Source organism: Crassostrea angulata, chromosome 1 (assembly GCF_025612915.1).
Source record: "Crassostrea angulata isolate pt1a10 chromosome 1, ASM2561291v2, whole genome shotgun sequence".
Taxonomy (NCBI): Eukaryota; Metazoa; Mollusca; class Bivalvia; order Ostreida; family Ostreidae; genus Magallana; species Magallana angulata.
The window spans coordinates 55,912,586-55,924,055 of NC_069111.1; the positions used below are offsets into that span (position 1 = coordinate 55,912,586).

Sequence of the window (11,470 nt, forward strand, 5' to 3'; positions counted from 1 at the left end):
TTAGGTATTTACAAGATCATATCTCATAAATACATGATCATTTTGTAGCTTTCCTGCTTTGAACGCTTGGAAAAGAAGTTCTTAAATATTTCGAAATATAAAAAATGCACGTAGTTTTACGACTGTTACGACTGTTAACAAATACCCTTTGTATTAAGGATAATAGTCTTTTAAAACAACCAATGAAACAGTCAGATGACAAAGGTAAAATGTGTGTGTGATAAAAACCACAAGATTTAACTTTTAATCGAGGACTGGTTGTAGTTTGCTTTTTGAATAATAACTTATTGTTTACTGTTGAACACTTCTGCCCACAATCCCATTAAAGAAAATGTAAAATGGTAAAACCACATAATAACGGTTTCAATAAAAAAAACAAATTAAATCAGGGAATGTTAGGAAGTGTGGAAAACAAACTTGTTGTTATATAAAATTTTAAAAATGGTGCGAACATAATTTTGTTTTATGTATAAAACAAACTCACCAATATAGAGCTGAAAAACTAGAGGAATATCCAAAGGACACCTAGTAACCGTGAAAATCATTTTAAGGATGTTCATTAAATTCAAATCGATTTGCCAAATTGTTGTTTTCTTCTTAATATTAAGTATCATCCATTTTTATACCAGGATTCAAACATGACAATCACGTGGCCTTATGTCACAAGTCTGCTTTACTTACCAATCGTAACTGTTCATAACATTTGGCAGTCAGCTTTATATAAATAATTTTCAAAAGAGGGATGCGAGTCAACATTCATTTCATCGTTTATCAGAACTATGTGCCATTACATTTCATTGCATCATTTATATAATCCTTATTTAGATATTCTTATAAATGAAATCTCAGTTATCCTCATTATTTATAATAATTTATTATTAATAAATCAACATTAACATTTACCATATAGTAGCGATATGCATAGGGTGTATATTTTTGGCGAGTCTGTTGACAGCTGGTCGAACTCTATACGCATAATAATGATAGAAGATACAAAGAGGAAATAATTAAGACTACGATTGACATTGAGCAACCAATGACAAAATAACCAGTAATAAGAACTTTTCTTCAGTTTACAGAAACAAAAATTTCATGAAAATAATCAATTTTGCAGAGATGTTTGAAAGACCAACCATTTATGTGTTGCTATATGCTGCCTCCATTTTGGGACTTCAAGGCCAGTCCATAGATTCCGTGGTCCAGGATGCTGTAACATCGGCGTTTAACAGGGGCAGGGGGACTACGCGACAACCAACGAGAGAACGGTCTTTAATTCCAACAAGTGAGCAATAGAATCTTTAGTTTATCTATGACGTCATAATCAGGAACTATCAGAACACATTTCTTGTATTCACTGTTTAGATTGCAGCATTACTTCCAATTCAGTTATTTTGAAAAAGAATTGATTACTTGGATATTACAATATCATTTTAGGTATCGCTGGTAGAACTGCTGATCCACCCTCTGGGAGCTCTAGGGGATCAAGTGCAGTAAACTCTTTAAACCGGTTTTCCCAGAATAATGAACCGGAAATGAACCAGCTTTTAGATGACAGGGCCAGGTTTGCGGCTGAGGCCACCAAGACCATCGCGGCCAGGTGAGGCTGAAAACCCACTAATTTAATTTGTAGCCCACATTGATATATTCTTTCTATCGTTTGTGCGAGTTGGTGGTCCAAAACGCTATCTCAGAGTCCGCTTTGAACATCGTGTAAACTATTTTGTTAACCTAATACTAGTATTTTGCCAGAATTGATGCATGTTTGTTAGGTGGTGTTCTAATAAAGTTTAATGTCTCAAAACCAGGCAAGGTCATGCGGTTTTCATATGAGATCAACTCATTTTGAACGAGAATTCTGTAATACCAAAACACTATTTTTAAACTGAACGATGTTAGTTTGTATAAAGGTTTCTGGTACTTTGACTTCACTTTAGCTTTGGATACCGTACTAAAACCAAAGTGTTTAGCTTTGATTCAAACTGACATGAAAGCATATTAATATCTTTTATAAAATTAATATTTTAAACTGTACTTTAATGTTAACGTAATTTACGCTAGAAAAATATTTTTTCAGCTCAGTTTTGCCACGTCTTAATTAAGTAAAGTTTTTCTATCAATATACAACACGTTGTACATTAATTGTGTCTAAACCACATTTCAACAAATTGTGCTTTTTTTATATAGCCCAGCCCTGGCCGCTCAGTTCTCTGGAAGTAACGCCAATGAGCGGGCTCAGCTTGTGACCTCTGATGCAGGACTCACGGCCAGTTTTCGACGGGCTGTCTCTCCATTCTGTTATGAAATTCCATTCTGCAATTCCCGGGACCCTTACAGAACAGCGGACGGTTCCTGCAACAACCTGTACAATCCTTTGCTCGGCAAATCCTTCACTCCACAGTCCCGTATCCTCCAAAATGCTTATGATGACTGTAAGTTTTAAGAAAACATTAAACAAAGCATACCTATCTCTCTCATATGTATGAAAGAAAAAGAATGGTAGCAGGTCCAGGATTTTCCTTTATAAGTCTGATTTTCACATTTTCAATTCAAAGCTTCCTATCTATTTCGCTTGTCCTTTATGACTTCCGAAAGTTCTGTGGCCTGTATCTCTACATTTTTTTCAACAGACATTGAACTACCCCGTACCCTGACCAGCGACAGACAGGGGTCCCTCCCAAGTGCCCGCGTGGTCAGTAATACCGTTCTCTCCGGATCTACTCCAACCAGTGCAACCCATTCAACCTTCCTGACACACTTTGGACAGTTTATCGATCACGACGTTATTTCAACCCCTTCCATGAGAGGTAACTTGGGAATTACAAATTTACAAGTTTTCAAATTCCGTCCATTTCTTTTTCCCAGAAATCCTACATACGTTTCACAAATGACATGATGTAAAACAGCTGTAAAATTCTTCATCGTGAAACAGTTTACACAATATTCTTAACGTAAAGTCAAATTTACATTCTTTCCAGAGGGAAGTCCACCGGGGAGTATTAATGACTGCTGCTCCGGGGTGTAAGTTGCATAATTTAAATATATTGAATATCAATAACTCTTTGTAAATACCTTTGTAAATACATTCAGGGTCGAATTGACATTTCTTATCCATTTAATTGATAAAACTATATGAAAATATGTCTATTCTAGGAGGAATAAATTTTCTTGTTTCACAATACCCGTCCCGAGCAACGATCCATATTACCAAGGTCGAACGTGCATGAATATGGTGCGACATGCAGCTGCACTACCATTAGACTGCACCAATGGTAAGTCACGTTTTCTTTAAATGAAAGAATTATTCTTTAATTCGAGGTATTGAATTTGCTCTGTGGATTATTACCAACATAGAATTCCAGAAAGGCAACTTCAATATTCTGAAGTGCGTTATTAAATATTCCTTATTCATTCATTATGTCGTAATCTGTTTAACCTTTGCCTGGGTGACCTGTAGGTGTCAGAGAGCAGCAGAACCAGAGATCTTCTTTCATTGATGGCACGGCGATCTATGGATTCCACAGAACCAGGGAGTTAGCGCTCAGAGAACAAAGTAAGGGCGGGTCTTTTCTCGTCAAGTAACTTTACTTATTACGTATACAAATTACCCGTAATAAATGTCGGATTCATATCAAAGTTTCGTCCTGAATACTTTTTTGTCACTTTTGCTTTTCTTTTGTTATCTTGAATTTTTATAAAAAATGAAAAAGATAGTCAAAGTATTTTTTCAAAATTTTCTTTTACAAAAATATTCATTATCATTCAATAAATAATCATACAGTAACAGTGCTTTTAATCCGTATGATAAATATTGTCAGGAGGGGGACGGCTGCGGGAGAGTGACCTTAACCCTGGGCTTCTGCCTCGGAGCAGGTGTCCGTTAGGAATATCTACACAGTACCACTGCTTCATGGCCGGTAAGACCTTCAATGAAAATCTTTTTTCATTAGATTCTTTTGAATAATACAAAAAGGAATTTTCTCTGATTAATATATGTTTAAGGCGTCTCTTTATTCTATAGGCGACCACAGACAAAGCGAAACGCCTACACTCACAATCATGCATACCACGTGGTTACGACGTCACAATCTGATAGCAGACGCCCTACGTACAGCCACTGGCATCACTGATGACGAGACTCTGTTCCAGGAAGCCAAGAGGATTGTGGTCGCGGAACTCCAGCATATCACTTACAACGAATTTCTGCCAGCGGTTCTAGACAATCGCCATCTTAATTTCTTCAACCTGCTTTCCACACGATCTGGACACAATAACATATACAACCCTAGCGTGGACCCTCGAACCTTCAACTCCTTTGGGGCGGCGGTGTTACGTATGGGTCACTCCTTAGTTAGAAACGTTGTCGGTCATGACAATGGACGGGGACAGGTGCAGACATTCCCGTTAAAGGATCATTTTGAAAACCCAGACTTAATGTTTTCTCCCCCTTATGGATATGAATATATGGCTCGATGGATGTCCAAATCCCCTAAATCCCGGAGTGATAGGACGCTTGTGGACGGCATTAGAAATAGACTGTTTGAAGGTCCACCCGGTCCCTATCCTTCAGAAACTCTCTCTTTTGACCTCGGGGCTCTGAATATTCAGCGAGGCCGGGAGCATGGACTTCCACCGTACAACGCCTTCCGTCGGTTCTGCGGACGGTATCCGGCATACCACTTCAGCGCCACCATTCGTGGGGGGCTGGTGGACCATTCCCCACAGAATGCAGCCAGATTGGCTAGAGTGTATAGGTATGCTATGTTGTACAGCAGCTGCTATCAATGTTGTTTACGCCTTACATTTATTGTATTTACAATTTCGAAAACCGACTGCAGACAGACAACCATTCTATTTTTTTTCTTCTACAGAAGTCCTCATGATATAGACCTGTATGCTGGTGGTATTTCGGAGACCCCCGTCCGGGAAGGAATCCTGGGCCCCACCTTCTCCTGTCTGTTGGCCTATCAGTTCTCTCTGTACAAACATGGAGATAGGTTCTGGTACGAAAACAACGACCACGAAAATCCACTCACTGCTTTTTCAGAAGGTATATGCAAGATATTTTCCGCCAAGTCACATATATACATATATATGTATATATAATGTACTGCTTAATTTCTTCACCCAACGTTACGATATTATTATTTTGTCCCTCTGCCCATTACCACTGAAATTAACAAAAAGGGGTTTCAAAAATATCAAATTTTCTATAATCATTTAAAGAATTCGTGTAAGATCAAGAAAATAAACGCAATTATTCTCACTGCAAAATAATCTTATAAAAGTAATTTTCTCGTCCATCAATATAATCTTCTTAGTGAATAAACCCATATATTTTCTAAAAAAGAAAGTGGGAAGATTTTAATTTATATTTTAGGAATTCATGTGATATTTATTGTAATATTGGGCAAAACATGTACTTTGTTGATGTTGGAAATTACAGAGCAGCTTGCCGAAATCAAACAAATGACCCATTCCAAAGTTCTCTGTTCTGTGGTGAAGAATGACTTAGGGGAGATACGGTACCAGCCACGCCTATTTCAACGACCTGAAGTATTTGGGTAATTACAATTTATTAAAATGAAAAATTAAATAAATCGTCTAAAATGATAACACTAAAGGATGTGTTATTGATAATGTTTTATTTCATTAAATTAAACCCTTTACAAAATATTTTTTTATGAAATTGAATTAAGCTACTCTCAAACATGAATTCAAAATCCTATTTATTTTTTTATTTTTAATTCTTTTTATGAAAAAAATAATAATTCAAATGATTGGTTATTATTTAGAAATAACCAGAGACCTTGCACACAAATCCTAAACGGAAACTACCTTGGGTTTGATATAACTCCATTTGCGAACCAACTGATCCGACTACGGGGAAGTCGAAGGAGCACTGCCAATCCTTTTAATGGATTGACTGGGGCTTTCGCCCGACGACTTGGAAGTAGTTCTAATTCATTAGGCGCTAGCAATGAAACTCGCACCGCTCCTACAAATGTCGGATTCAGAGTTCCTAACCCCAGTGATGTTTTAGACGCAACTTCCGGAGATTTAGGAGGAAATCAAGATGGAGCGGGAAGCAGTGCTCCAACGCGGAGCAATAATAACCCAAACGCTCCCAACAGTCGGGGGCAAACGGGAGGCCAGCCAACGAGAGAACGCAGGAAGTTTGGTGGACGATTTACGTAGAACATGATTGGTGTCAAAACATGTATTATATATTTAATTTATTTTTGTAATTAAATCATATGAAAAAAAACAAACCTTTTCGTTCGCCTTATAATTTTGTCTGCAGTCGATTGAAGAATGTAACGGCATGCAACAGCTAACTCAGAGTTTTTTTTCTCAAAATTGTCTATGTATTTGTCGAACAACTGATTATGGTCGGTTGTTTCAAGGTGGAATAGAGGTGGATTGGGAAAAAGGAATTAGATATTTAACAAAACAGTGCTACATCAGACTGTCACAAATATACAGACTAGTTATAAATACATTGCATTAAATTAGAGTGTTTTATAGTTATTAGGAAATTTATGTTGAAAGTAATTATTCTATCGCCAGGGTTTTTTTTTTTTAGATATTTCAATCATTATCTTTAACTCGAGAATATATAATGGTACTAATATCAACAGCTGGTATTTTCTTGAAAATTCACACACAAGATATCTTTGAATACACCAACTAACGACACACCTACATTGCACTGAATTACAAGACAGCGGGCATATAAAACAGTAGACGCGAGGAAAAGAGACAAAATTACAACAAATGAAGCCTGGCAATGCTACAGTGTTCGGCACAGAAACATCCAAGTGACCAACAGCAACAGACGCAGGAACAACGGCAGAAATTATAATAGAACCATTTTAACAAGAGCTTGGACTTTGGGTAGTTGTGTCAAACAGCAATGTGACGTAGGCCTGTCTATTTCAGTGTCGGCCACTCAGCCATGGCTCTTTGAAATCAACGAGATTTGTCTGGCTTTTGAGCTCAAGTTTACGCAATCAGTGCATATTTCGCTTGAAACCGCGCCATTTTTAACTTGTTTTGACGCAAGAAATAGATATCTACGTCCTACTGAAATCCAAGGTCTTGTTAAAATGGTTCTAAAAGAAAAAAAAAACGAGTAAAGTTGAAACAATGGGAGGTACAAATGTAGCATAAACAACAGAGACTGAAAATAGGGAGCAACCACGGTAACACGGTAAATCGACAATATTCGTTATCTAAAGGTCATAGGAGATGGATTTTAATGGGAGTTCTTTTTCCTGTGACGTTAATATTTTCTCTTTGTCTTTATTCTCCTCATCTACAGTGTGTCTCTTCGTAATTCTAATGTGAACCAAACGTGTCGTTGTGTCTGTGGTTTATCGTAGTTCCGACATGGTATTACATATAGTTACCAAAGTGCATGAGGTAGGACTTTAACTTGAAGGTGAAAAGTTCATAACAAAAGATACAAAAATCTGAAAAGAGCTGGCGGCAATGATATACTTGTATGCTTGTCTTGATTTATATACCAAGGTGCTAACTATCTGCAATTGCGGTTTGCTTGTTGCATCATAGATGAGTAAATCAAACACTGTTTTCGTATTTTGGTTTTATAAAGAATAACCTAGTATTGTTTTAATTAAACGGAGTGAATTTGTTAGCTTGTGTTAGGACGTATTTTGTTCTCAATGGTAGCACTATTCGGTGACGTATTTTTGCCTAATTTGATTACCGACATTCGGCAAGGAGAACACAAATTTAAGAATCGCTCAGAAACAAAAAAAAATTCTGGTTTTATGCTTCACGTCAGAACAATGTCCTGTCCATTAAATCATTCGTTCATTTAATTTAAAACATACATTTTTAAATTGATGAAAATTACCATCAGAGTGTAACGCTGCGATTAGTTGAAAGCTCAGGGCTATAAATGGGATACATTTGTTAATATACCAAAGGAAAGATAAGAGTGTCTGTCAGCAGGATTAACTGAGATTATCCTTTGATGTTGCTCCTTACAATCTCACAACAATTCATAACTGTAACGCTTACCGTCTAAAGCTTATTGTCCAAGTCTAAAATACTTTCATCAGGACCGGTTCCTTTTGATGGCAAAAAAAACGTATGAAGTCGGTTATAAAGAATTGCTCGTAAAAAGATTTTAGGTAGAAATCATACTTTTCAAAGAGGAAAGATTAATTTTATACAGAAAAACCATAGAAAGACATTGACATTACAAAGACATATACCGGTATTTCAAACATAACGCTAAGGAAGCTTATATATATATATATATATATATATTTATATCTATATCTATATCATCAGACTTCAAAAGTAAAGTTAAGAATGCAAATTGAAAACGGCTTTCATTAAAAAATGAATGATGATTCATTAAACTTTATTTTTTACGACAACCACTATAGATATCTACGGAACCCTTTAATCGGATTAACTTTATTGTGCATACTGATCTGGAATCAAATCAAGAATGTTTTATTTTTAAAGAAGTTTCAAATCAAGTCCTGGAATGAAAGAAGCAATACTTAGTACTTTGTGTTCACATTCCTGACGTAGGCACGTAGGATCGTTTTTAGAAGTTGGGGGCATTAAAATGTGCTCATGAAAAAGTGGGGAGCCAAGCCCCGCACCCCCACTGCAGCCTGCCCCCGATGCTACGGTCCACTCAGTTCTTCTCGCAATCTGTTAGCACTGAGTGTTTGCATGGTAACTTCTAAAACCTTTAGTCAAAAACAGATTTATTAATGGCCCATTGCATTCTATTTAACTCCAAAAACGAAATTAAATTATTAAATTAAAAAAATTATTCCCCAACGTCATGGGTGACATGTCATCTTATCTTGCTAATGCTTCAACAAATCAAAACATCATATGCGTTCTCTGTTTTGCGGATATAGAGATCATGAAACTATAGCATTCGTTAAACAAGTTTGACGACTCCTGAAACAACCTTAAAAAATTAACGAGGCTTGAATTATTTCGATTTTAATTTTTTTCATTTGAAACGTTACTAAATATACCAAAGAGCATTACTTGCTTGAATATATCATGATAATACGATTATTTATGTAAAAACTCTCTGAAAATCATAAAAATTGCTTAGTTCTGGTGTTCGCTTAGAAATGTTATTTTCACATTCTTTTCAAAAGAGAGAGAAGATGGGGAGTAAGATAGCGCATATGCCCATTTGGGTTAGTCTTAAAATACAATTTTAAATCTAAATGTTTCCAACTAAATATACTTGATAATGTTAAAGTACAAAAGGACAATTTCTGACTATATTCAGTTTTAAATATTATATAAAAAAAAAATTCTACAGTTTTGGTGGTATCGAACCCACAACCTAGAAAACCCCAGATTTCTTATGTTACATAATGCCTTTTGCTCTAACTACTGAGCCATTAATGCTTTAAGCAAAATTTCACGGACATGGCATTTTTAAAATATAGTGGGTCGTCTCTTCATATTTTTGTTGATCGAGGTAGGTTTGATTTCTTTTGAACCTCATATAGACTATGACAAAAATATGGAGCTCAGACCCATTCTATGAAAAGAAAACGCATTGAAGTTCTAAGAATGACACTGTTTGGAGGTTTTGACATGCATATGCCAGTCCGAAGTATTTAACTTATTTAAGGATTATAACTCGTTGTTATAACAAATATACATTGTTTTCAATAATTTAGGAGGAAAATTATCAGATTAGTTGATATTTAAATTTTATAGTATCTTATCTATCCTCAAATTGGCATTTTACATGTCTTATTCACCCATCTTCTTTGAATAATTTCAACAGAACACAGCCAGGTATACAACTTCCAGTTTTTATTGTAACTATTTTCAATATTCACTTAAACGTTGATAGAGTTTTGTTGCTGTTCAGATGGACTTCGATAACGTACGAAAGCCCATTGAGCTCATTTTCGTAGGTAAAAAAATATTTTTTCGCGAATAAACGCGAAACTTTCGCGATATAACGCGTAACTTTCGCGAATAAACGCGAAACTTTCGCGATATAACGCGTGACTTTCGCGATATAACGCGTAACTTTCGCGAATAAACGCGAAACTTTCGCGAAATAACGCGTAACTTTCGCGAATAAACGCGAAACTTTCGCGAATAAACGCGTAACTTTCGCGAATAAACGCGAAACTTTCGCGATATAACGCGTAACTTTCGCGATATAACGCGATACTTTCGCGAATAAACGCGAAACTTTCGCGAATAAACGCGTTAGTTTCGCAAATAAATGCGAAAGTTTCGCGAATTAACGCGAAACTATTATATAAATATTGTCATTTCATACAGAACCCATATGAAGAAAAACGATGGAAAACAAACACATTTTAAGTTTTATATAATAAAATACTTATTATTCATTATCATTATAATATCCGTGTTACGTTGATTTATGAAGACAAAATTATCTTTTTTGCGTATAGATATTAATAAATCTTTTAAAACTTTATCATAACATTTTTATATGTTATATGTCCAAAGTAGATAATAAGTTTGAGCATCATATTACGATTTTCAGTTGTTCGCCGACCCTGTGTTCGAACGGGCATTCATTGATGATCTTTTTCTTATAAAATTGATATAAATTTAATCGTCACAAGCCTTTTAAATCTTAGTATTAATTTTTAAATGACATATGTGATACATTTGGAGGACGAATTTACGTCATCTAGATTTGAACAAAAGCTTGAAAATTTCAATTCACAGCTTGACTTATCTTTCTGATATAAAACTAGACGTTAAGTTATGTTGCAGCGATATAATATATATTATAACGTTTTAAACAATGATATCCTTTAAATTCTTAAATGATACCTAATTAAACGTTTAATCCGAATTAAAATTGTTATAATTAAAATATGTTGCTGCCTCATTTTTTATAATACAGCGCCCATTAGAATGTGAGAAGCGCGATGCATTCTGTTCTTTGAAAATCAGTACTAAGATTTGAAAGATTTCCTACGTTTGAATTTATGTTAATTTGTATAAGGTTAAATCTAATTCATTTACATCTTTATATAATATTATTTTGTTTTATTTAAATTAATATATTTGTTTTCAGTAATTATTCTTCATAGGGTTTCTTCTATGAAATAACAATATTTATATTTAAGTTTCGCGTTTAATCGCGAAAGTTTCGCGTTTATTCGCGAAACAAACGCGTTATATCGCGAAATTTTCGCGTTTATTCGCGAAAGTTACGCGTTATATCGCGAATTTTTCGCGTTTATTCGCGAAATAAGCGCGTTATATCGCGAAAGTTTCGCGTTTATTCGCGAAAGTTACGCGTTAAATCGCGAAAGTTTCGCGTTTATTCGCAAAAGTTACGCGTTTATTCGCGAAAGTTTCGCGTTTATTTGCGAAACCTACGCGTTTAATCGCGAAAGTTTCGCGTTTATTCGCGAAAAAAATATTTTTTTTTACCTACGAAAATGAG

General features: G+C 35.4%; 1 protein-coding gene across 1 annotated transcript; it reads left to right on the forward strand.

Annotated features, from left to right (window-relative positions):
* Positions 1-1,116: 1,116 nt before the first annotated feature.
* On the forward strand, positions 1,117-6,231 carry LOC128164646 (peroxidase-like protein). The gene is made up of 12 exons (XM_052828601.1): positions 1,117-1,282; positions 1,435-1,597; positions 2,185-2,429; positions 2,628-2,804; positions 2,976-3,018; positions 3,151-3,269; positions 3,455-3,550; positions 3,816-3,914; positions 4,019-4,751; positions 4,869-5,047; positions 5,444-5,561; positions 5,793-6,231. Exons 1-12 carry the CDS (start codon positions 1,117-1,119, stop codon positions 6,193-6,195), a joined length of 2,541 nt encoding a protein of 846 aa, XP_052684561.1. The 3' UTR covers positions 6,196-6,231.
* Positions 6,232-11,470: the final 5,239 nt, after the last annotated feature.

Excerpts from the sequence above, each read along its gene's own strand:
- LOC128164646 (XM_052828601.1), top strand. The coding sequence starts at position 1,117 with ATGTTTGAAAGACCAACCATTTATGTGTTGCTATATGCTGCCTCCATT. Across the intron at positions 3,019-3,150 it reads AATGACTGCTGCTCCGGGGT|GAGGAATAAATTTTCTTGTT; the intron begins GTAAGTTGCATA and ends TGTCTATTCTAG. Across the intron at positions 5,048-5,443 it reads ACTCACTGCTTTTTCAGAAG|AGCAGCTTGCCGAAATCAAA; the intron begins GTATATGCAAGA and ends TGGAAATTACAG.